Source organism: Octodon degus, unplaced genomic scaffold (assembly GCF_000260255.1).
Source record: "Octodon degus isolate 3935 unplaced genomic scaffold, OctDeg1.0 scaffold00092, whole genome shotgun sequence".
Taxonomy (NCBI): Eukaryota; Metazoa; Chordata; class Mammalia; order Rodentia; family Octodontidae; genus Octodon; species Octodon degus.
This window is the reverse complement of record NW_004524668.1, coordinates 1,129,160-1,155,554: the sequence shown is the minus strand read 5'-3', so window position 1 is coordinate 1,155,554 and position 26,395 is coordinate 1,129,160. Positions and strand designations below refer to the sequence as shown.

Here is a 26,395-nt window from a genome sequence, read left to right as displayed (position 1 = left end):
CTCACCCAAAGGTTCCTGTCCACTCCCCAGTTTTCCCTTGGCCTGCCACCCCCACCAGTTTACTGTGGCTCAAGGTGCCCTAACTGCTCAGGCTTAGAAGTCATTATGAAGCAAAGCCAGTGCGGTAGCACACGCCTGTAATCCCAGCACTAGGCAGGCTAAGGTAGGAGGATCACTGAGAGTTCAAGGCCTGCCTGGGCTACATAGGAGTGAGTTCAAAGCCAACCCGGACTACAGAACAACCCCTTATCTCAAAAATAAATAAATAAATAAATAAATAAATAAATAAATAAAATAAAAAGTCACCATGCAGGGTCCTTGGCAGCTAAGCAAGATCCTTCCCTAGGGCTTGAACATCCCCCGCATATATTGGTTGAGATTTGATGTTCACTATGTGAGGTGGAAGCTAGGATGAGATCCACTAGATCCTGGGCATGTGGGTGTGTGCGTGTGCACAGACCCTCCAGAGCACACTCAGCACACATGCTCTCAGGCACACTCTCACATTCACTGCCAGCGGGTATACACATATGGCGAGAAACCCTCATGGTGGTGCACATTGTTATGGAAGCTGGCCCCATACAGCTCACAGGACTGTGGGTGCCGAAGCACTGAAATAAGCTGAGAGAGCCATATCAGCACACAGAGACACATTAGTGTAGATGCACGAACTGAGAGCTGTATAGACACACGCAGGCAGGGCTCTGTGGCGAGGGTATACAGACAGTGGACTGGCATGGACAGATCTACGCACATTGAGCCAGGTGTCGAATCTGGGCTCGGACCTCTGCGAAGGCTGGACCTTGCCCATGGACGTTTCTGCTTCTCCACACTTCTAAGTCACAGACTTCCTGTATGCCTAGCTTGCCTGGGCTTCCAGAACTTTCTCTAGTATTTAAGTTTTAACATCACCCCAATGCCCTGTGGGGTGAGGGGGTGCCTGCCCTCCTGCAGGCAAACAAGTGGCTATAACTGGAGGATGGCAGCCAAGGTCCCCCAAAGAGCATTTGCCTGGTGCCCAGAGTCTGGGTTTGGGTTGAGACCGGGAGGGCCTGGGCATTACATGTCCCCTCCTTTCCCTTTGTTCTCGCACCTGCAAAATGGGGAAAATGTTTGCTGCTTAAAGTGGATAAAGGGCTCCCAGATGCAGGGGGCACTCAGAAACAGGAGCAGTCACAGGCAGACCGCGTCGTGGAGGCGGAGTCAGGCTGGGAGCCCTCTGTTAAAGCCCATGTGATGCCCGGAGGGACCTCAGCCTGGGAAGAATATTGAAACTGTGTCACATGATGAGCTGTTGAGGCAACTGGGAACTTGTCTTGAAGAAGAGCAGGTCTGGGGTGGGTGTGGGAAGAGTTTCACTTGTGGATGTCTGAGGAGCTCCCTGGTGGCAGGGACCACATGGGTGCTGAGGAAGGAGCCGGGGCTGGTAGGTGTTGGGCTCAGTACAAGAAAGAGAACTACTGAAAGCCAGCCAAAAATAGAACGTGACAGCGCCTGGAGGTAGAGAGCCCCCGTCTCAGGAGGTAGTCAAGTCCAGACCAGCATATTATATTAGGGGCTCACGTGTCATTTGGGGCAGGAGCTAGACCAGATAGGGGTGCCTATGGCAGGGTCAGCTCTGGGAAGCATTGCTTGGATGGATGGGAGGGTAACCCTGAAGGTCCTCTTCTAACCCAACTGGCTGAGGGTGGACCCGCTCTGCCTTCCAACCTGAAATTGTGGGACTCAAAGCCTCTTCAAGCTTCAGGTTCCTGATCTGTGAACTGCGACAAACAGATCCCCCTCCGTGCTCCTGCCTGCATTCCAGCTCCTTCCACAGCTTGGAGAGCTCATGTCCCCAGCGCTGTCTCTCAGCTTTCTCTCACCTTTCTGCTCTTACCAGTAGAAAATGACATTGACTACAAGAGGTGCACAGCCCAGCAAAAGCAGGGTTCATGCAAAATCGAGGGAAGTACTCCCCCAACAAGGGATGCAGTTGGGGAGGGGACACTAGGGGGAGCCAGGGGTCCCAGCAGGGCTTTATTTTCCAAAGCCAGGTGGTGAGTATGTGGGTATCTAGTTTTTGTTGTTATTGTTTTACTATTTTTTAAATGATATTCATGTTTTGTACTTTTTTCCACTCTTGTATTTTGCAATAAAATAGTTTAAAGTAAAAGATAAGGGCCAGGGAGATAGCTCTGTGGAATAAGCGCTTCCCTGGCAAGCACAAGGGCCTGAGTTCAATCCCTGGTTGGGGGGCTGGGGGAGTAAAAGATAAAAAATAAAAAAGCCTCTCAGCTCACCAAAGTTCTCAAAAGAACATAGGCAAAAATGCTTAAATTTGTGTAGAGTTGCACAAATTGTACACAAAGCTTGGAGTATGCTAATTCTTGGTCAAATCACCGACTTGTTCTGTCTCTCAGATGGCAATCGGCCAAATCACCCAGGGACCTCATCGGGGTCCTCAGCACAGTGGCCCCCACCTAGGAGCAAGGCCTGGTTTTCAGCCCCACTGAGCACTGTCGCTGCCCCTCTCCCCACACTTGGGGCACCTGTCACCAGCTGCGCAGGAGAAGGACCCAGGTTCTTGGGGTCTCCAGAGCCCAGCTGGGAAGGGGCAGAGCTGGTGTGAACCAAGTTCCACTGATACTGAAATTGTGCCCAGCTGCATGTGGCAGCCTCGCCCATATGTCACACACTACTTCACTTAACTCCGCAGAGCTGCCTCCTGTGTATCAGGTCTGGCCATCATCTCCCATTATGCAGGAGGAAAACTAAGGTGGAAAAAGATGAGAAACTTGTCTAAGTTCACACCATGCACAGACTCCAGGGGGCGGGACAGGGCTGCCACCTCCAAGTCTACAGTGAACTCCAGGGGCCAAAGGCCACAGGCGGGCTGCTGCCCTGCAGGCCTGCTCCCAGGGAGAGGCTCTTTGTATGCTACTACTGGCCTGAGTCCCTTGCTAGCAAAACATTGACTCCGGTCACCTGTGCATTTGGCTGCCCCAAGGGGCTACCGGTAGACCCACTGAATGTCCTGAGGCTAGGGATGGGACAGGGGCTGGCTCTGAGCCCCAGTGGGTTAGAGATGGGCTTAGTGACTTGAGGCTCCTTTAGCTCCTCGAGGCCTGGGCTGCCCCTATCCCACCTCTGCCTTAGGGAGCTTGGTGCTCAGGTGGGAAGGCGGGACTGGAAAGGAGACCGAGAACTCGGAAACAGACATGAGGAGCCAGCACTGGATGCCCGCCTTCGGCAAACATTCCTGAGCTTCCGCTGTGTGCTGGACCACGGATCCACAAGGGACAGGATGGCCACAAAGCTCGCGGCCCTCTGCTTGCAGGCAGGGAAATCAGAAGACAAACGAGGCAAGGAATATACGTCTATGTGGCAGTGTCTTGGGACTGTGCTTTGAAAACAGATGGTGATAAAGGGGTGACATGGGACTGGGTGCAGCAGAGGGGGGGAAGAAAGAGAGAGAGAGAGAGAGAGAGAGAGAGAGAGAGAGAGAGAGAGAGAGAGAGAGAGAGAGCGCGCTAACACCCCAGCCAGGGCAGTCAGGCGGCGGGAAGGCAGTGACATAGAGCTGAGCCTCCAACCCAGCAGGGAAGAGGGAACAGTGGGACAGTGCCGCTCCGGATTCGCTTTTGTCCCTCCTCCGCCCGCAGGGCCAGCATCCCTGGTTTCTTTTCTACTTCTGATGTCTTCTTACCCCACATCAGCCTTGAAAGCCAGGAGAGAAAATTTACATAGCGTCTCTTGCGCCTAGGGAAAGCGAGTGGAGGGAGCTCAGAGGCCTGAGCCCCACACAGTCGGGCTCTGGGCACCGTGCAGGGGAGGTCACAGGGCTGGACGCGTGGGCAGCCGCGCAGGGGCTGGGCGGGGGTCCCGAGCGAGCCAGCGAGCGAGCGAGGGAGCGGAAGGCGCCCGGCCCTGATTGGAACAAGGTGGCCGCCCTGGGAGCCCGGCCGGGCGGCATTGATCTTGCCCGGTGTTCCAGCCACGGGGCGGGGCCAGCGCCGGGCAGGCTGCCGGTTTTCCCAGGTGTGGGGACACCCCGGGGGAACGGCTTTTCATGTGGTCGTGGGGCAGGCGTACCACCCAGCACGTGGGGGAGGCCAGGGCGTCGGGGGCACGGCGGCTGGCGGGGGTGTGGAGACTCGGAATCCCACAGCCAGCAAATGTCAGCCTGCTGGAGAAAGGGTCACCAAAGGGAGGCTCCGGGACGCCTAGCCCAGTTAATCCCGTCACCGTTCTCGCACCAGAGCACTGTCTACCCTGGGACACCTTTCATCCTCCTGTGCCAGGGCTCAATTTTAGGATCATCCCCACTTATATTAGGGAAACTGAGGCTCAACACGCAAGTCATCTCCCTGAGCCGCACAGTCATGAGGTCCTTGACCTAGGACATTAGCTCCCTAGAATCAGAGCCTTAGATGTCAGAGTGACCGCTGGTCATAGCGGGGAGGCCCCTTGTGTTCAGCCCCCTCCTGTGGGAACATTCAACAGACGGTCCTTGGTCAGGGGGAGTCCAGGGCCACTCTTCCAGGTCACCCTGGGAGCCCCTGAGGGTGAGGTCCTGGAGGCCCCTGCCTTCCTTGACTCTCAGTCAGGACTTGGACCCTGAAGTGTCACCAACCTTAACTGACAGTTTTCTTGCCTGCACACAGGAAGTTCTTTCAAACATCTAACCTGAATCCCTCACACTGCAGGGGATGTTTCTCCTCAGTTGGTGGTACTTCTTTTTTCATTGCTTGTTTTTGTTTTTTGAGATAAGGACTCACAATGAAATTCAGTCTGGCTTTGAACTCACTGTGTAGCAGAGGCTGGTCTTGAACTCATGGTGATTCTCCTGTCTCAGCCTCCTGAGTGCTGGGGTCATAGGCATATGCCACCACATCCGGCTTGCCCAGAGATACTTCTAAGAAGAGTTCAGACTTTGAAGTTGGTAAAAGCTGGGCTGTGGGAGGGGACAGTGTGCCCATCTATACTCTGAAAAACCTTCTTCCCTTTTGTCCCTGTGCCTGAGCTTTCCACTAACATGTGAAGCCGGTGGTCTGGGTTGGGGAGGGCTGGGGACCATTGAAGGCAAGAATGGGCATCGCTGGTTGTCCCTTTCTGATTAGCCTCCATGGGGCAGGGGAGGACACGAGCTGCCTCCTTCTGATCTCTGTCCCTATGTTCTGTTGTTCCCTTCCTTCACCTCACCCCAGCCACACAGACCTCCAAGATGCAATTTGTCCCCACCCACAGGGCCTTTGCTCACGCCATTCCTTTGGCCTGGAAGGTCCTTCTCATTCTCTCTGCATGGCTAAGTCCCCACCTATTCAGGTCCCTGCTGTGTCTGAGAGGGCTCCTCCGAGTGCCCTGGCAGAATAAGGACCCCCATAGCGTCCACACCCTAACCTCTGAATACATCACCTTATATGGCAGAAAAGACTTTGCAGATGTGATGAAGGTTGAGGATTTTGAGAGGAGAACTAAGGCCCTCCCAAGTGGAAGGGGCAGTAGATGGGCAGCCAAGCAGAAGGCCGGGAAGGGCAGCAAGAGGTAGGCTTGGCCTGATGGCCATGGAGCGGCAGGGAGGCAAGGAAGTCTGGCAGCCTCAGGGCATGCTCCATGACAGCAGCAGGGAGGACCTACTAGACCTCTTGACTCGGGTTTCCATCTCTCTAGCACTTTGTCTCTTGAAAAATAATCCTTTCCTTCAAAGCTACCCCTTTCCCCGCATGGACGGTCTGCTCCGGGAAGGTGGAGAGTTCTTGTTTGGTTGATATCACATTCCCAGGCAGGGCCGTCAGACTTAACAAACAGAATCACAGAACACGTAAACTTCAGGCAGCCAGTGAACAGTTCTAGCAGACAGTTATCTTGAGTTATTCATGATTTATCTGAAAATCAGACAATTTAGCCGTTCTGCAGTTTATCTGGTAAGGCCAACCCCAGTACCTAAAACAGTCCCTGGTTACAGACTAACTGGGGGCACCGTGAGTGTCTACCACAGGAGTAGAGCTAACTAAGGAACGTACCCACATTGATTCTAGCTTGAAAGCCGTCCCTGGCTACTGGATGCCTGCAGCACAACGGGTAAACACAAGGCCTTGACGAAAGAAAGCAGCATCCCTTTCTATGTGATCCTGAGTGCTTCACTTAGTTCTTATAGAATCTCAGTGAAGCTATTAGCCCATTTTCCAGATAGGCAAAATGAGGCCCAGGAAGTTTAGTAACTTGCTCTGTCACATGACCACAGAGAGGCAGAGCCAGACAACCCCACACCCTTTGAAGAGCCAAGCTCTAGAAGTTCCCATTGGATCTCACCGCTCCTCCCTCACGCAATGGATCCTCCCTCTGTAAGCCCTCAGTGTCTTTCCTAAGTGGGTCTAACCCATTCCCTACCTACCAAACTCCTACTCATATACCAAAGCCTTCTCCTAACTAACCCTTTTTGTGAGACTATCTCTGATGACATGCCCCCGGGTTCTCCCCTTGCACAGACCCTTGTCTGGATGAACTGTAAGGGGCTTGCTGCTGATCCTGAGTCCCCCCAGACTGTGGCAGACCTGGTTTGGGGATAGTGGTTCAGATGCATTACAAAATGAATAACTGAATGAAAAATAAAACAACGAATGACTTTCGCACTCCGGGATCTGGGTGAGAGTCCACCGAAGAGGAAGAGCCATCTCTACTCCCTCAGCTCTTAAAACACATATTTTTCTGAGTATGAAAATAATACACATTCATTAAAGAAAAATTGAAAAATAATGAAATTATGAAGAAGAAAATTAAAACCACCCCTCGTCCTACCACCCAGAACAATTGTCAGTGTTTCTGTTCCTGGCTTCTGGTCTTCCCACTCAATGTATAGCTCCCCTGTCCTCCTTCCTTTCATACGGTAGGGAACGTATACAGCACAGGCTTTGGAACCTGCCTTTGATAGTAGCTCACATACTGTGTGTGTTCCCCGGTGTCCCTGAGTCCCCTCCCTGGGGGCAGCGGATGTGAAGCCAGGGGTGGGGTGGGTGCCCAGGGCCCCCCAGGCAGGACCACCATGGTGTTCCCTTGGGTCTGCCAGTGCTGTCACTGTTGAGGGTGTTACTGGGATTGTTATGTTAAAGACCATACTGGGAGCACCTTTGACTGGCTCCGTGTCCCTACTGCTCCCTGAGGATGAATTCTGGGGCCAGAACCCGGACCACTGAGCCCAGTTGGGGCGCTATTAGGTCCTGAATGCCTCAGTCCGGCCTGGCTCCCGCCCCAGTCCCAGCCCCACCCCCACCCTCACAAGCAGCCTTGGAAGCCAGTGTGGTGGCGTCCATCCACACCCACAGCCCCTTGGTTGTGGCCATGGCTGAAAACGCCTATCATCTGGCCACATGTCTGTGTTATGGTCTACGGCTCCCTGTTTCCATCCCAAATGCTCAGTTCCTACGGAAACAGCCATGGACGGCACCACAACTGAAGCTGCATACGACCCTGGGCCTGCGCACACCTCCTAGTACCTGAGCTTGACCCTTGCCAGACCCCGGTATCTGTGTATCGTCACAGGGACCCTTGGTGGTAGGGACAGCTGTCCTGCAGCTTGGCACTGAGTGTCCAAGAAGCTGAACGGTGTGGCCAGGGGCATAGAGCATCTTGGACCTACCCTTAAGCTGCCTGCGCTGGGAGAGGGGCCGACTTTCCTGCCACGTAGGGTCACACCAGTAGGCTGCTGAAGCTGCCAGGAACCTTTGGATCCGCCTTGCGGTAGGCAGCAGAGGTGCTGCCCCACTCTACCTTCTGCTTGTTGCCTACTGGGCCTCTGTCCCTGCCTCACCTGGAGGCAAGGACAGGCTTGGCCCAAGGCTGGGCAGAAGTTCCTACCTCCACTGTGCCCCATGTGCACCCTGGAAGCGTGACTCCCGTCTAACCTGCCCTGGGCATAGGGCAGCAGCTAGTTGAATGTCAGCTTCCTGGGCTTACAGAGGCTCTGAGTACCATGCACGGTGGCACTCAGCACTGAGTCAAAGGGAGAAGAACCCTGCCAGACGGCCACCCGACCACAGGCGGCCAAGCCTGGTCCTTAGGGGACAGAGCCGGCAGGTCTGGGCCCCAGAGCTGACCTGGGAGGGGCCTACCTGCCCCAGATGCAGGCTGGCTCACCAGGCCCTGGAGAATGACAGGCTATTTTTTAACTAACCCTACAGGAAGAAGAGGCCTGAAATGAGTTCAGGGGGTTAACCCAGGCCCCTGGGGGCCCTTGTTATTTGCATCCTCTTTCCCCACGGCTTCTCTGTCCTCAGTAGCTCAGACTGCTGCAGCTGGAGGGGCTCGTGGCTACTGGGGAGGGTGAGGAACCTGAAGATGCCCAGCTGTCTGACCAGGGCTGGCTTTCTCTCTGTTCCCTCTTAGCTTCCGCTGGAGCACTACTGTCCTATTGTCTCAGTGCTCAGGGGGCAGTAACAGGAGTCCGCAACCCTGGGAAGAGATTTCTTGGCAGGGGGAGGAGGGGGATAGGACCTAGCCTGGGTGGTGGCAAAGCAGCACCCCCCCACCCGGACCACCCCTGCCGGTGTCCCATGTGGCCCAGGCAGGGTCCCGCTGCAGTGGGTCCAGCCTCTGAAGCGCTTGTGTGCGGCTGTGTGTGTGGACCTGTACATCGGGGCACACAGGGCAGGGGGCCAAGTGGGAGTGACAGGCTCTGGTTGCTAGGGTGACAGAGCTGATGGCGAGTCACTTTTCCTCCTAGGAGCCCCTTGACCAATGCTGGCCTCACCTGAAGGTTAGGGGGTTGCAGATGGGGAGGTGAGTGGGAGGGAGAGGGACAGGGTTGCAGTGGAGGAGGGTGGCACAAGGCCCAAAGGCTGTGAGGGCCTCCAGGCAGTTGGAAGCCAAGCGAGGGCTCGTGGGGAGTCAATGCTGTCTGGCCTGCTCTTATTTATTGTCTGTTTAAACAATAGTTTAATAAATAACATTAATTGAGTCCCCTATTCCCCCATCCATGATGCAAATAATATGAGCACAATGAAAAAAGCTGGAAAATACAGAAAAACATAAAAGATGGTAGCACCCAAAATATTATCACCAGGGTGAAGGTGACGAGACTGCCTTGGAGGCGCGGGGTGTGCAGGCTGCTCCCAGGGGCCCAGGAGGTCCTGCACACTGAGCGCCCTGATGGGCGGGGGGAGCCAGGCTCCGGGTCAGTGTGCTGCTTCCCCTGCTGGCCTGGCTCATTTTCTAGCCACCGGAGACACAGTCACTACTTCCTCCTCCACCTCTCAGGGGAAACTGAGTCCAAATGGATTCAATTCCCTCCCTGCCCCTAAGTAGGGGGCAGAGCAAACATCAGAATCTGGGGTTCGCTGACTCGCCACTGCCGGTGGTCACAGATCTTTTCTGTCTCACTTAGGTGTACAAGGCAGATAAGGCCCAGGTCCTAGTGTGGTTCCTGGTCTGGGATTTCACTGGCCCCCAGCACCCTGTGGAGGAGGAGCTAAAACCCCTCCTCCGCCTTTCCTCACTGAGGCTCCTGGGAGCTTTGGGCAGAACCAGACTCTGTCCCCAGTGTGGGATTCTGGGGGGCTCCCCGCGCTGCCCTCTGAGCCTATCTTTGGCCAGGTGCCTCTGTGCCTCGGTTTCTCCACCTATGCTCTGCCCTCACAAAGGAGTGCGCTGCCACACCTGAAATGCCTTCCGTGGACACATGCACGGGGTCTGCAGCCTCCCCTCTCACAGAACCTCAGTGACCTCCGGCCTATTTCTCAGGCCAGGACACCAAAGGCCGCAGAAGGGCAGCCTCATTCAGCTAGTTGGTGCAGGGCCTGTTCAACCTTCCCAGAAGCAGCTGGAGAATGCAAGAACCAGGCTCAGGGAAGCACCTCCAGCCCTTCCCAGGAAAGCAGCCAGCCAGCAGAGGCTGAGCGAGGCCCTTCCACTTGGGAAAAGCTTGATTAACTCAGAGTGGCCATACTGTGGGGAGGGATGCGGGTTCTATCTGCAGGAAGCCTGCGATGAACACTGGCTGGGTGATCTTGGGCAGGTAGCTTAGCTTTTCTAGGCGTCTTTGTCTATAAAATGTGCTTCACAATAGCATCAATATTAGAGGGTTGCAGGGACGCTGAGCAAAGACATGAAAAGCCCTCGATTCTTCCTGTCATGTTGCAAGCTGTCAGTTAATAGTATAACTATTTACAAATGGGGTCATCATGATTTATATTTCCCAGACAATCAATCAGTCATACATTTCTTAATTTCAAGTACGTATTTTCCCCTTTTGTGTTCAGGTACCAGCAAAGTTTCCTTTTTAAATCTCATAAAATTTCCTGGGTCCTTGTGAAGACAGTTTCCTAGCGCCCTAGTGTCTTTGTCTTGACTTAGCTTGAGTAGCTTATCCCAACACGGGCTGCAGTTTAGGAAAGCCTTCCAGGCACCCATTTATCAGCACACAATGGACTCAGGCCACCTGTCACAGCCCCACAGCCTCCAGGCCCCTTTATCTCTGCTCGAGCCTGAGCACAAGGGGAAGACGCCGCCTGTTTCCTGGTTTCTAGGAATTGGGGGCTAGAACAAGAGCTATGAGTGACATGGGCCCCTCCTCACTCCCTTTCACTGTCTGACTCGGGCCCCACAGCGGACTGGGGAAGTCAGCCCAGCTCACAGAGGAGGAAACAGAGATTGGCAGGGTCTACGTGGCCACACAGCCAGCCAGGCGCAGTTCTGGGAGACAAACCGACGGCTTCTGATTCTAAACCCATTCTTTTTTTCTCCTGTACATTGATAGGAAAAATAAACACAGATCCCATTCTATCAGGCTCAATTTTGCCCTATGACATGCTTTTAAAATATTGAAAGATTATGTGTGTGTGTTTACTATACTCTCCTACATGTTAAAAATTTAAAAGCTGTAGCAGCTCTCTTCCGTCTACAGAGGTAACATGGGCTTGTTATGTATAAAACATTTTAATTGTTTTGATTTGAAAAATGAAAAATCCATAGTCATATCCCAAGAGAGAAATCAGTAAACAGTTGGCATATGCTCTTTTGGAGCTGCATGGTCTGACACAGCAGCCATTGCTACATGTAGCTATTTAAATTAAAATATTTTAAATGAAATAAGATTAAAAATTTAGTTTTTCCAGGGCCAGTGAAAGCTCAGTGGAGCAAGCGCCTATTTAGGCAAGCTCAAGGACTGGGGTTCGATTCCTGGCACCACATGTGCGAGGTGTGCTGAGCCAGCCACTGACACTGGGTATGGGAGTGCGTGCCTGTAATCCCAGCGCTGGGAAGGCTGAAATCAGGAGGATCACTATGAGTCCGAGCTGTGTAGTGAGATCCTGTACTAAAGAATTAGTTCCTCCATTGCCCTTAGCCGTATTCTTTTCTCTTTCTTTTTTCCCCTTAGTACTGGGGATTTAACCTGGGACCTTCGCAGCAAGCTGCATCTTGGGCCCTTTTTTACTTGGACACAGTGTCGCTGAGTTACCCAGGCGGGGCTCGGATTTGTGAGTCTCCTGTCTCGGTGTCCCCGCAGAATTGCTAGGATTACAGGCGCATGCCATGTGTCCTAAGCCACACATGCAGTGTTCGATATTCACAGCCAGCTGGTGGTCACACAGGCGGGTGGTGGCGGCGGCAGGGACACGCAACATTCTCCCACGACAGCAAGTCCTCTTGGACGGCACTGCGCCAGACCCCGCCTACACGTAGCCTCACAGGTACGTGCGTGCGTTCACGCATTTGCGCATGCGCTGGGCGCAGAACCCAGAGCCTCGAGCCCTTCACTGCTAGCTGCGCTCCCAACCCCTTTTAACGTTCTTAAAAATGTTCTTGGTTGTGTCCCTGTACAGCCGCGCACGCACAGAGGAAGCAGCACAGAGGCGAAAACAAGACACAGGAGAAAAACAGACGGGAAGGAAACACACCAAGTGATAGTGGTTTTCTCTGGTTGTTGAGATTACCGCGCTTATTTTTACATTTCCTAGATCCCTCAGGTGTCCCACACCCTGAGTGCCCACAGGGTGGGGCTCGGATTCCTATTTTCCCTGATGGTCTTCTTACTGATTCTAGAACCTTCAGGGTCTGATTTCACCCAGGGCATTTTATTTTATTTTTTTATTAGTATGTTTACCATGAATATGCGAAGCTTGTCCAGCCCAGAGGAAGGCAGCGCCAAGTGGGACATGCAGGGGTTCTGTGATTTCCAGGCTCAGCCCCACCCCCGGTCTAGGCCGGGCAGGCTTCGCGGGAGTCCCACAGGGTCCCTTTCGTGGAAGAACTCCTGGCTTGGCTTAATGTTCTGTAGTTCCTACCCTCAAATTCTTAATGATTTCTGCCTGCGGGTCCTGTGTTTCGCGTGTGCCCCAAGCCCTGGAAGCCACATAGGCTGCACTGGGCGCGGGAAGCCAGGGATGCCTTGCATCTTGTTCTCTCTGCGCTTGTACGCTCAGACCACGGACCCATGGTGCACCCGGGGGGCCTGAGAGCGAGCCGGCCTGGCCCCGCAGCTGGTGAGCTGAGGGAAATCAAAGCAGGGCAGGAAAGCAGGTGCTGGCCTGCGTTCCCCGTGCACACTAGCGTCTGTCCCCTGGCCTGTTTCAAAGAGCCACCTGTGCACGTGGGGCTGCTTGGCCTGCCCTACTGCTGCCTCCGACCCAGCCTGGACTCCTCCTGCACAGAAGCCATGTCCAACCCCAGCCCTGGCCACTTTCCTTCCAGCTTCTACCCCCTCATCTCCTCCAGGGGTTGCGCAAACCATCATCTCCTTGGAACCCTCTTCACACAGTCCTTTCCCTGGCCTTCTCTTTGTCTGCGGCAATGTGGCTCCCTTCCAGATCTGCCCCCCCCTCGCCCCCAGGGAGGCCTCTGAAAGCATTTGAGAAAGACCTGGCGATGCAGAGAAGGATACATATCACTCACCTAGGGCTACAGGAAGAGGAACCATGTTTCAGGTAGGAAGGAGAATTTAATGGGCTGGCTTCGATGGCAGACAGAAGACCCTGGCACGAATCTGGGCCTCACCAGTTACTTGTCACAGGACCTCAGGTGAGTCACTTTCCTTTGCTGAGCCTCAGTTTCCTCAGCTGTAAAATGGGGTAATAACCCTAGCCCATACTACGTGGATAACTGTAGAGACAGAGTGAGAGGAGTCATGCTTGCAGAAGACCCTCCACGGAGCCTAGTGCTCAGGAAGCCAGCGGTAGCCCTGGTTCTGGTTCCTGTCCTTCTCCCTTCCTCATTCCTTTTGTCCTCCTTGGTTTTCCTTGCAGTGCTCACAGGAGCACCCCGAGGCTGCAGGCTGTTTATCTCCACAGTGGAGGTGCTGATGCCCCGTTAAGCTAGGATGGGAGCAGTTAGGGAAATCGCAGCAGGCTCCTGTGGGGGTGGGAGGATCTAGGCCAGGGGTGAGGGCCCCGAGACCCCACTGTGGACTGACATCTGGGCTGGCTCTTGGGAGCCTGGTGCTTCGAGTAGATTCCCTGACTGGGGGTTTAGGCAAGCGCTATCTCCCCTCTGGGCCTCAGTTTCTCTATGTGTATACTGAAAGTTGTGTTGCCAGCATACAGCAGAGTTGTCTGTTGTGTTCACTCCTGTAGGCCTAGTGCTGGAACAGTGCTTGCACACAGTAGCTGCTCAGTAAATGCACACTGAATGAATGGGCCGTACCAGCATGGCCGCACCCCCTGGCAAGTCCATCCAGACTATGAGAAAGTCTAAGGAAGGGGGCCTTGGCTTTCTAGGGACACTGTCACTGAGTTAGGGCCATGCCTCAGGCCACCGCATTTCCTGAGAACCTGCTATATGCAGGGTCTGCAGAGACTGGGAGTAAACCTGGCTCCACAGCCTGAGGAACCAGGAACAGTACTGCGGGGAGAAGCACAGAAGAGGTGGGATGCTGAGGGAAGGGGCTGCTGAAGGCCTCCTGTGGAGCCCAGCAGGCTCCTGGGAAGGTGGGGCTGCCTCTTCCTCTTTCTTTGAAACAACCAGAAAGCTTCCTCCTAAATCAATTCGTAATCCCCATTTGGCTTGAAGAGTATAGAGTACACACAACCAGCAGGAGAAGGTCCAACAGAGCCTCCCTACACAATGGCACTGTGCATGGGGCTTAGCTCGGCTGGCACTTTAGTTTCCTGCCTTCTAAGGTGGCCTTGTTGACAGAGGTGGCTTCCTTCCCCCCTTGGGGAAGGTGGTCCGGCAAGCCCAGGCTCCCTGGGGAAGACCTGGAGGGGAGTATGGGGTTAGCCCTTAGGGCTGGGGTGCTGGTCTTCAGACAGTGGCAGTCAGGATTTGGGCTTAGGAGCAGGAGTGTGGTCAAATGGACCCTTCATCTCCTTCTGGGTCTTTCTCACCCCACCTTCTTCTTTGTGCATCCCTCGCTGACCACCTTCTGCCTCCTTGGTCCTCTCCTCTTGGCCAGGGTGAGCAGACAGGGTACATGGGATGCATGACAGGAAGGCACCTACACTGACAGAGACTGGGAGCTGTGCTGTCCCCCTCAAGGGCCAAGCACTCACAGTGGAAACTGAGTCCCCGAGTCACATGAAGAATAGCACTGTTTTAGTTTGAGACAAGAACTCCGCATGTAGCTTTGACTGAGGTCATACCTAAGATCCTCCTGCTTCAGCTTCCCAAGTGCTAGGGTTACAGGCATCCACCACCACACTGGGCTGTGAAGAATGGATGGATGTTTTTTTGGGGGGCTGGCCACTCTGAAAATCGTAAGTTACTTGAGTCTGCCCTTTCCGCTCACATGTAACTCTGAACCTTTTGCCAAAAACACTTTTCCCAGACTTGAAAGAAAACCCCAAAGAGGAACCTGAACCTTCAAGCTGCCTGCTCCGATTGGCCAGGAGCGCTCAGGCTCATCCTGCCAAGCGTTTCAAAGAAAAACCAGACAGTAAAGGGGAAGTGAGGGGAGAAGATGGGAACCTCATGGGCTGAGCAGACCTTAGCCTGTCTGTCTGTTCATCCATCCACCCCTCCATCCATCCACCCATCCATCTACCCATCTGTGCATCCATCCATCCATCCATGCATCCATCCACTCATCCACTTATCTGTCTGTCTGTCTGTCTGTCTGTCTGTCTGTCTGTCCGTCCGTCCGTCCGTCCGTCCGTCCATCCATCCATCCATCCATCCATGCATCCATCTACTCATCCACTTATCTATGTCTGTCTGTCTGTCTGTCTGTCTATCCGTCCATCTGTCCATCCATCCATCCATCCATCCATCCATCCATCCATCCATGCATCCATCTACTCATCCACACATCCATCCATCCACCCACCCATCCACCCACCCATCCATCTGTCTATCCAACCATCTATCCATCCTTCCACTCATCTACTCATCCAACCATCCATCTATCTATCCATCCATCCACCCATCCATCCATCCATCCATCCATCCATCCATCCATCCATCTAATGTCCTTGTACTCATAATTCTTTCTGTCCATGTAGCAAGAAATGCTGAGTGTCACTGTGAACTTGTTCCTGCTCTCAGGAGCACCTTTTGGACACCTTATAAGTGAAGTGTAACAGGTGGAGGGACAGGGCACCCCAAAGGCTCATGAGAAGGGGCAGGAGTCCTCAGAAGAACAGCCAGGAAGCTGGGCTTTTGGAAGAGAGCCCAAGCTTCCCACCTTCCCATCCAGCTCAGAGAGGAGAGAGAATATTGAATAGTAATTGTTTCTGGCATTTATGGAGAGCCTCTGGTTTGCCAGGCCCTGTTTCAAGCACATAACATCAATTTGCTCATTAAACCTGCCTCAAGGTAGTTAGTGTCAGTTTTCCCCAATAGCACAGAGGAGAATGGTGAGTATAGAGAGGGAGACACTCTTCCTAAGGCCACCCAGCAAGAGAAGGACATGGCCTGATGCAGGCTGACTTCCTGATAGCTGCCTTTTCAGTTGCCTTTCACCAAAGAGCCTCTTTTCCACCTTCATCCCTGAGAGCTATGGCAAAAGGCCTGACAGTCAAATTTCAAGTCCCTTGCTCAGCTGAGAAAACCAGGGACAGTCCTGAGAAAGGTGGACACAGTGGTGTTGGCTGTGGAGCCCTGCAAACAAGGAGCCCTTGCTGGGCTCCCGATGACCCATGCAGGGCTGGGACAGGGCACATTCACCCTTCACAGCCACCCTGTGAGGGCAGCATTTCTGGCTCCACTCAGAGAAGGAAATTGACCCAAAGAGGCCAGTTAGCACGCAGGTCTCCGGCTCCAGATAGCTTCAGCCCAGGGCCGTCTGAGCCCTCAGCTTTGTGCAAGGTGCATGCTTGGTCCCTGGGTGGGAAAAAGTTTCCTGGCTAGGAACTTGACCTTCCTGGAGACCACATCCTCTTTGGACCTCAGTTTCCCCGTCCATGACATGAAGAGGGGCCCCTAAGCCTCCCAGCTTCGTTGTTGCCCTTGATTGGCTCAGTGTTCTTGAGGCTTGGCAGGCAAGGCCAGTCTTTGCCAGCCCCACACCGCCCTTCACTTCCACCCGTGTATATCAGGGGCTTCCTCCAGGAGGCGCTGCTCCAAGGCCAGTGCCTGGGCACAGGCTCCGGACCCACAAGGGGCTGTTGCTGTTCCATTTTCCTCCTTCCTTTTCTTCCTTCCCTCCTGGGGTGGGAATGACTTTCTGAGTCTTGGGCCTGGGAGCTCAAAGGACAGAGCTGCTGAAGGCTGCAGTGGCCAAAAGGAAGACTCCCAGAGAAGGTTTGGAGCTCACGTTGAAGACTAGATGAGACACCCCCAGCCTGCCAATGGGTGGCAGACTTGAGGAAGGCCTGCAGATGAGCTGCCTTGGAGACTGGAGAAGGATGAGGTGCTGTCCCTGCTGCCCTACAGGACCTCACATCTCCCCACCCTCAGGAGCCTGGAGTTTCCTCCCAGTAGCCCTTGCTTTTTTCCTGCTTCTCAGAGAATTCTGGAAGATCAGGATCTCAGGCCCTGCAAATCTGTCTCCAGCATGCCCCCCCCACCCCCCGCCCCTCAGGGAACCTAGCAGGCCTCAGCTTTGATGCGGCCACCTCAAGACTGAGGTGTCAATGGGCCCTCTATATGGCCAGCGGGCCGGCTGGAGGCTGGGGCTGCCGTAGTGGGTGCGGTGAGGCCCAGACACACAGTCCTGCTGTGTGCGGCTGGCTCAAGTCCGTCCAGACCCTGCAGGCCATGGGGGGCTCCCAGGGATGCCCTTCCAGGCACTTTGGACAGGCCGGGTGGTCTGAGGAGATGGGTGTGAGCAGGGCGGCCTCAGAAGCCGCCGTCAAAGAGGCCTGGCCAACGTGGCGCCAGGCAAGCACCATAGAGGGCACAGCATGGCTGGCGATCAATCCCTTCCTTGGGCTTCCTGGGGAGGAGGGGCTCTGGGGCTCACACTCAGGGCCACCAGCCATCTCAGGGCTTCCTGAGACTTGGGTTGGGGCTAAACTCCAGCGAGTCCCCTGTTGTTGGCCACAGCCTAGACATGGGATCTGACCTCTATGATCTGAGCAGCTTCCTCCCTGTCTGTCCAGCGACGTCCAGGTCAGACCATCTTGGCTGGACCTACTCATATCCACTGGGTCTACACAGTGTGCTGCATGCCTGAGTGTCCATGTTCCATTTCTTGGTGGTGTCTTTGAGGCAGGGCTGCTGGCCAAACCCAACCTCTGCAGAGAGGGTCTCCACTGCTTACCCCCAGGCCCCTGGGTCCCCACCTACACTACCTGCCTGCTTTCTGGGATGGGGCAGAGCCGGCTCGTGGTGGCCCAGGCACTCTGCTCCTTCTCTGACATCTCCTTAACCTTTCAGACTCAGTTCAAATGCCACAACCCCAGCTCACATGTCCTGTCTTCTCCTTGGTGACATCATCCCCCCTCTTTTGCTCTAGGAAGACGCTGAGGTAGCCCAAGTTCAGTGCCCGTGCTAGGGACCCACCCCAGAGATATAGAAGCCCACAGAGGCCTGGGCCAGTCCCCCTCTCTGACTCACTCAGAACACCTCTCCACAGGTGGGAGTCCTCCCATCTCTCGCCCTTCCAGACTGCGAGCTCCAGGACCACCCTCCTGACCTGTCTCCCTGACCTGCACTCCAGCCCAAGGCTGGGCCCTTGCCAATTAAAAGGAGGAAAGTGCTCGTTGGGCGGTTGCTTGCTGCCAGGCACCCTGCTCACAGAGTTCTGTCAATAACCCCATCTGTTTGAGGTAACCATGGTTGCTTACAGATGAGTAAACTGAGGCACAGAGCTGTGAGGTGACTTGCCTCAGGTGAGGTAGGAAAGGGCAGACTTGGGGCTTGAACTGACAGCATCTGCTTCCAGAGCCCAAGCCTAACCTTTTGTGGAATCACCAAAATCGATACACAGGAGGAAAGCTTTGCCTCCAGGGCCATTGTCCATGATTGACAAGTGGGGAAACTGAGCCCAGGAAGAGGAAAGGATATGCTCCCAAATGAGTCACAGCCACAAAGGTCTTGGCTTCCCTGTTTGTCAAATAGGAAGACTGAATCCGCTTGTTCTCCTCAGAGGCCTGGTGGCCCCTTGTTCCCTCCTTCCACCCCTTTCCTGGGCCGTGCTAGCCTGTGTGGCTCTGGGTTAAACCTCGCCTCCCCCATCTCCTTGTCCTCCTCCCTCTGCTGCGGAGTGGGAAGCAAATGACCCCTCTGGGCTCTTCCTAAGCCTCTGACCTCCACAGTGAAGTAGGGAGCCCCTGTCTGGCGAGGACCAGCTTGGGAAAGGCCCATCCCAGGCTCCCACAGGCTCCTTGGCATGTAGGGCTGGGCCACCTCTAGGAACATCCAATCCCTTATATATCAAGGCCTTCTTACCAGCTGATCCAGAGAAGCCAGGTGACTTGAATGGAGTCACACAGAACGTGGGCACCATAGCCTGGTGCCCAGACCCAAACCTAAGAGAATGCAGTTCCACAGCCTGAGGTGGGCATCGTCGGGAACGCAGGGTTTAACAGCTCTCAGGACAGTGGTTTTGGGCCCCACTGGCTTGTCACACCTTGGTCCGGGCCTGGGGTGGGGCAGCATTTACAGGAGGCAGGAGGGAGGAAGAGGTGGCTGTGGGGGACACAGGGAGGGCCTCCCCCTTTACGTTAAAAGCCAACGGTGCTAGAGCCCTGAGTAAGAGCACGAGAACACAGCAGACCCGGAACTGTTGACCTGCCAAGCCTTTAGGGGGTCCATGAACATGGGCTGGAAATAATGACGTTTTTCCTCTCACCAACCTTTAACTGAAATGTAGCCCTTTTTTCCACCATGTTTGTGTCAGCAGTGGAAATCGTACATATTTCTTGGTCTCAGGTCTTCACAGATTATCCTGAAATATTGGTTTCCTCATTTCCTTAGAGGTCTTGCTGCTGTCACTTCCCACAGAGGCAATGGTCACCTCCCTGTAGACTTGCCTTTTTAGCTGGATAATTGTGTTGCCAGAGATTCAGTTTTGTTCCTAGTCCTTTGGATTTGGGTTGATGCCTTTAAAAATGTCATCTGAGGGGCTGGGGAGATAGCTCAGTAGAATAAGTGCTTGCCTGGCAAGTGCAAAGGCCTGAGTTCAATCCCCAGTTCCACCAAAAACAAAACAAAACAAACAAACAAACAAACAAAAATGTCATCTGAGGGGCTGGGGAGATAGCTCAGCAGCTTAAGCGCCTGCCTATCAAGCACAAGGTCCTGAGTTCTATCCCCAGTACCAAAAAAAAAAAAAAAAAAAAAAAAAAAAAAAGTCATCTGAGATGGCACCCATGAGCTCCTTGAGACTCCGGTAAGGTTGGTGGCTACACACAGGTTAATGGCCGTGTCTATAGGGCAGCATGGAGTCAGAACCCCATAGTGAGCACCCAGAGACTGGGCCTCTATGGGACAGCATGGGCAACTGGAGGTTCTGGGGACAGGATTTGGGAGACAGAGCCCCCACCCAGCCTGGGCAGAGCTTCCCCAGGGAATCACTGGGCCCCAGGGCCCAGGCCACTATGTCGCCAAAAGATCAGCCCACTCTGCCCCGGCACACACCGGACAAGAGCTGCCTCTGTGTGTGTGTGTGTGTGTGTGTGTGTGTGTGTGTGTGTGTGTGTGTGTGTCCCGGCTTTTCGGCTTCCTTCTTGCCGTCAGCTGCCACCTCCTCAGCTCTACATCAGGAACCCATCCTGGGCAGGCTGGTGTTTTAGCCCTGTCTCCCTAGGTTCCATTGTTTTAAGCCCTACATTTCTCCATCTTGCTCACGGAGGAAGAAATACAGATTACAAAGGCCCAGCAAATGGTTTTTATAAACTCTTATTTTCTTGCCACAGAACTGCCTTTAATTAGCTTTTAGGACTACAAAGGGCACCCGTTCTAATAGCAGCCGCTTGGAGGAAGGAGCCCCCAGTAAGGAAGGAGCCCCAGCGCAGTGCTTGGCAACCAACCTGGGCTGCTGATTGTCACCAGCCACGGCCAGGTTTGGCACGAGCGTCCTGCTGCGGGGGGCACAGGCGCTTCTCCCCACACTCCTCTGGTCTGAGCACACAGCCTGTCTCAGCCTCCCCAAGGAGAAGGATGGCCCACTCCCAGACGAGCCTCTGTTCACAAGCACCCAAATGTGCCTGGGCCCCCCCAGCCAGCCACCCAGGCACTTGCTGAGTCCCTGCTAGGTAGCAGCCAGCCAGGCAGATGCACAGAAAGACAGATAGACAATCGGACTGACTTCTGCACCTCAGATGACCATCTTGGCTCCAATTGGTGGTCCAAGAGACAGGACCACCCCCAAACCCTGGAGGTCTAGTTGCACTCAGACCCTGTTCTAGAGAACTGGTCCCTTGAGTATTCCAGAGCCACTGCCCCCCATGCAGAGTCCTCCGGACAGAGTCTCAGCCTCAGACAGTGAATGCCACAGCCGGCGGGGACTCCGATGGGAGCACAGGGAGGTTAAATAACTTGCCTAACATCACTCAGCAAAGTAGCCACCGAGCTGTGGGACCCAAGCTCAGGGACTTGGGGACCCCTAAGGTCAGGTGCCAGCGTCCCATCTGGGCTTCTGTAAGGCAGGAGGAAGGCAGCAAGTTGGGTGTTTGAATGCAGGGCAAGTCCTAAGGGTCACACAGAGAGTGGAACGTGTCAACCAGAAGTCCCAAGAGGGGTATCCCGGACTTCATCCTTGCTCAGGGACACAGCCCAGAGCTCTGGATGTCTCCAGAGCATGAAGAGAGGCAGAAGATGTCCAGAAATGCTTTCTTTTCCCCAGATCAGTCTGGTCAATGCACTTTCCAGGCAGATACAGCCTCAGGGCAGCCCCAGTTCTCCCCAAAGCCTGTGGCCCTCCACCTCCTTCAGCTTCCTTTGTCCCCAGAGATTACATGGAAAACAAGGGCCACAATCTAAGGCCCAGCCCCGGGCCCTCTCCTGCCTCCAGCAGCTTCTAGAATCTGGCCAGCCCGTGTTGGCCCCTGCCTGGGCCACGGGTCCAAGTTCTGGCCAACTGGACACTGAGGTTTCAGGGCACGGGAGGAAGACCCATTTGTGGCATAGGAAACTGCACCTCCCCTGTCCTTCCCACCTTGAGACCCTCCGAGGTCTGGCCCTGAGGTCTTACGGTATCTGCTGCCCTGTCACACACTGTTCCCACCAGTGGAGGGTGAGGTCCCACAGCAATGTTCCACATCGGGAGACCGCGGAGGCCACCAACCCTCCTTCCCCCCGCAGGCTGTCCGCGGCCATCAGATTTAGGTAACCAGACTGTGAGCTTGAGGCCAGTCGGGGCGGGCAGTGGAGCGACGTGGTGGAGGCCTGGCCACAGCTCCCCACCCGAAAAGGCCAGCCCAGGGCCCTGGGCAATTGTTACTCACCACGGATGAAGGTCGGCGAGTAGGTCGGAAAGGAATCGAAGACGCTGTTCGAAGCCATGGCCCACGCTGAGGAAGGCGAGAATTCGGCCCTTGGGAGGAGGTTGGATTGGATGGCCTTGGTTGGCTGTTTTTTTTTTTTTTTTCTAGCTACTTTAGAAATTAGAAGTGAATGGGTGGGGGTGTTGGTTTTTGTTTGTTTTTTGTTTTGTCCTTTCCCCCCCTACTGCTACGAAAAAGAAAAAAAGGAAAGAACGCGAGAGTGTGTGAGTGAGCGAGTAAAAAAAATCCCCAAGGAAAGTAAGTTTCTGTTTGTACCCAAGAATTCGGATTCCCGGTCCCACAGGAATGTCTAGCCACAAATTTTCAACAGCAGCATACGCAGAGTGTATCATTAGATGGCAGAAGGGCTCTCGGCAGCCAGGGTGGAGGAGCTGGCGGCTGCGGCAGTGCAGGGAGGCCCGCACCGCACCCGCGTCGCGGGAATGAATGAATGAGACTCACCCTCCACCGAGCCCAGGCTGCAGTGGGTGCGAGGGTGGCCGGGGGTGGGGACCAGCGGGAGCCAACCAGCTCCTGAGCAGGGCCCTGGAGGCGGCTGAGGGCCTGGTCTTGTGGTTCTGTGGTCGAGGGACCAGGCCTTCCCAGTGTCAACCCAACCTCAGCTCACAGGATGCAAGAAGCCAGCTCGCGGCCTGGACCCATTGGCTGGGCCGCAGTCACCTGGGCTGTGATGTCACGGCCTCTTAGAAGATCTTGTGGCTGCCTCTCTCTCTTTTTTGGAAAAAAAAAAAAAAAAAAAAAAAGTCGATGAAGAAAGAAAGAGAGGGGGGAAGAAAAAGGTGATGGTTTTTATTTGTGGGCCCAGCCTCCGCATGCGGCCCAAGAAACAGAACTGAAAGTAGTTGGACAGGCGTTGAGGTGGTGGCTTGGATGCTATGCATAGGGGACACTCCTTGCTAATTTGGGGCAGCACTGGCCAGCAGACCTGCAGGCGCTGGGAGCCCGGGTCTGTCAGCAGGCAGCGGGATTGACACCACGGCCACCAGTCCTAGGCTGCATTCACACCCTTCCATCGGCCCCCAGTGCTGCTACCAGGGAGAGGCGACCTCATGTGGGGCTGGGTGGCACTTCAGGAGCTTTTATGGGAGTCGGGATTACAGGCAAATGGAAAACACATGAAGCCGCCGTGGCTGCCCACGAGGAGAAAGGCCTGCCTGGGGAAAGCGGGGGCATGACTGTGCCAAGAGGCCCCCTGCAGAGCCCCGCCCGAGCCCATCGCCCGGGTCCTTGCCCATCCTGCCCACCTGGGCACCCCCTGCAGTCTCTGCTGCAGCTGACGCTTGGAGCGTTCTGCCTTCAAGCCTGTGCTTTTGCTGTCCTTCCGCTCGCTGGACCCTTCATTAGTGCCCTGTGGAATCGCTCACATCCCAAAGAGTCAAAGCTCAGAGGAGCCCAAAAGCACAAAAGACACAAGAGATAACTCAGTGCTATACTTCTAGGTTCCTAGAAGCCAGGTCAGGCTTGGGGGTGGGGGTCAGAGGAGGGTGTTTCTCTACATTTCCCCTTGTGAGCTCTACTCTCCCATTTCACAGGACAGACCGTGGAGGCCCAGGGTGACAGAGCCAGAATGCCTATGGTCACGTAGAATTCTGGAATAGAATTAGAACTTCAACCTTTCACTCACTTGCCTGGGCCTCAGCTGTGACACCATAGTGCCCTTAAAATAAGTCCTGAGACCTCAGAAAGACCTTTTGCAGTCCCAGGGAGGCTAGGGTAGGGGCCAGAACCAGCTGTGGACTCACAGTGGCCTCTGTAGGCCAACACAGAGCACAGTGGCGTTGTGGGGAGGAGGGCCTCGTCCAAGGCCAGGGAGAATGATTTCAGGATTCCTGCCCTAAACACTGAGCTCCCTGGTGGAAGAAGTGGGTGAGTTCATGCTTCGAGACCTTGGGGCCAGCCCCTTTTGGACCTCAGTTTTCTTTCCTGTAAAATGAGGCTGATACTTTTGTCGGGGGGAAGGAGGGGGACAAAGGACGTGGCACATGGTTTCCTTGGCTGAGCCTGTGACGCAGTCTGGGCCCCATTATGAGTAAGCTCAGGTGTGGAGCCAACAGAGTCATGCAGGGAGGATAGCCTGCCCCGCCCCACCCACCCAGGGAGCCCATCCCTTGGACTGGCCCAGACAGTGGCCAGGGTCAGCGGCACAGGTGCAGCCTATCAGGGGCCGTGGCCTCCCTCTTGGGTCAGAGGCATTTTGGAGTCTGCTGCATTGCAAAACAGGCCAGAGAATGATGTAATGGGGAAGACCCTCCTTTTCTAGAAATGAAACAGGGGCCCCCAGGGGAACCGAGACTCATCCCAGCTCCCCCCGTGAGTCAGTGGGACTTGGTGTCCTGCTCCCAGCCTAGGGGCCGTTTCCATTCTGCCAACACCACCCCCAGTCTCCCACACAGTGCCCTACGTGCTTTGCTAGGTTTTTCCACACCTTCGTGGGCCCCCCTAAATCATGATTACTTGGCTACCTAAGGGGCTTCCCCTCCCCGGAGACTGAGTCTGGGCACAGGAACAGGAGAGAGCCGGGGCGGCTGCATCGGGTACAGTGGTGTCTATGTGCCCCATGGCCGCCAGTGCATTCTCAGGAAGAGCTGCAATTGCTCAGAATGCCAAGCTTGGCTATTGTCCTCTGGCATCTTACAGTCTCCACCTGTCCCCTCATAAGCAGGTGCCGGACTTTGGAAAAATCCCTGAGGCTTGACTTTGGTTCTAATGGACCATGAAATTATGGGCAAGAGGATTTACTCTTCTGAGCCTCATTTTTCTGGACTGTGAAATGGGTTCAAGTGCAATACTTACCCCACAAAGTCATAAAGAGGATTAAGTGAGAAAATAATTGTGAGTATACTTGGCTCATTGTAGACGCTCAGTTCCTGGGGTTCCTCTTCCTTCCCCTCCTGCCTGCATTTTCTTTTGTGCAGCAGGCAGTCAATTGTTTCATCGGAAACAATTAGATCAGTTTAATGGAAAACATCAGTTAAAGAAGGGAATCATAAAATCTAAAAATAAAAGAGATTCATAAACACAGTATCATAAACTATAACTTTAAACCGACAGATGTGCATAAATCATCTTCTTCTTCGTCTTCTGAAAGAAGCCAGACTAGGAGGTCTTGCCTACAATATCCCCCTGGGAGTTCCTCTAAGGTGGAACATGAATGTGAAGATGTCTCCAGTGATCGGCTTGTTCTAGCATCTTGATTGTACTATTTTCCTCCAAACTTTCACACGCTCCACCCATCTCTGATTGGATAACTTTATTTCATTTTTTTTTAAATTAAAAAAAAAAATTTGTTAGGGCTGGCCAAATAGCTCAGCAGATTAAAGTGCCTGCAAGGGCCAAGGGTTCAATCCCTGTGCCTGCTGTGCTGGCCCCGCCCCCGGGGGCATGCTGAGACAGTGATTGAGACTGGGTGTGGTAGCACGTCGGTAATTCCAGCACTTGGGAGGCTGTAAACAGGAAAATCACTATGAGTCCGATGTGGTAGTGAGACCCTGAACACCCTGTAGACCCTTCCCTAAAAATACAGAAAAGAAAATATTTTATTTATTTTTTTGGTACAGGGTCTCCCTATGTAGTTCAGCCTTGTAGTGATCTTCCTGTCTCAGTCTCCCCAGTGCTGGGATTACAGGCATGAGCCACCATGCTTGATTTTGGTGGTGGGCACAGTGCACCCGTGGTTCTGGGGCCAGCACAGCATGCGGTACAGGGGATGAAGCGCAGGTCCTTGCACTTGGCAGGCAGATGCTTAGGCTGCTGAGCTATCTCCCAGCCCAAGGATAATTTTATTTTTTAAAGTGATTTACTTCGCCAAGTCCTTCCAAAGCATTCAACCTCATTTTCATAAAAACAGACTTTGCTGTCCAGTCTCATGCCACCGAGAGGGCATCACCCTTAGCTGGAGTCCAAGCCAGGGAGACAGGAGGAGGCTGGGAAACAGGTTCGAGATCAATGGCTCACAGGGGACCGGATAACTGTGAAGCCGAACAGAGCCCCCAGATTGGCCACGACAGGAAGCCGCTGTCACCCTTGGGGAAGAAGACAAAGCAGAGGTGGTTAAGAGGGCCCCTCCAGAGGAAGCAGGTCCACTAGGTCTAGCATTTGCAGAGGAGACTCGGCCAGTCTGGAGATGTCACTTGAGATAAAGACCACAGCCTGGGCCGGCCCCTTTTTTCCATTTTTCAGTCTCTTCTCTGCGTCTCCCATTGGTCCCAGGTAGGTGGATCCAGCTGGCTAGGAGGTTGGGCGATGCACCCTGGGGACTCAGACCCTTGCTCCATGGGACCAAACCCAGGAAAAGGTGGAACGAAGGCCTGGGACTGGCATCAGAGTCAACAAAGCTCTGTAACCATGGAAATACCGCTGGACCACCTGGGTATGAGCTGGCATTTTGGCCCCACGCTCGGTTGCTGTGACTGGGGAGTTGTGCTGCCAGTCACAAGCCCTGAGTGTCACAGCTTACAGAGGCAGGACAGCCTGCCGCCCAGCATAGCCTCCTCCCCTTTCAGACAGGGAAAGGCCAATCCCAGGAACTGGTCTTGAGTTTCAGCCTCCAGGGGTTAGCACAGCCAGCTTGGACCACACAGGTTCCAGATTTGAGG

At 54.3% G+C, this 26,395-nt stretch overlaps 1 protein-coding gene across 1 annotated transcript in view; it reads right to left on the bottom strand.

Annotated features, from left to right (window-relative positions):
• Runx3 (runt related transcription factor 3) overlaps nt 1–22,232 on the bottom strand; it is a 55,984-nt gene extending 33,752 nt beyond the window's left edge. The window contains exon 1 of the mRNA XM_012516114.2: nt 21,741–22,232. Coding sequence (XP_012371568.1) covers nt 21,741–21,798 — 58 coding nt within the window. The 5' untranslated portion in view covers nt 21,799–22,232. The remainder of the gene's footprint in view (nt 1–21,740) is intronic.
• Nucleotides 22,233–26,395: the final 4,163 nt, after the last annotated feature.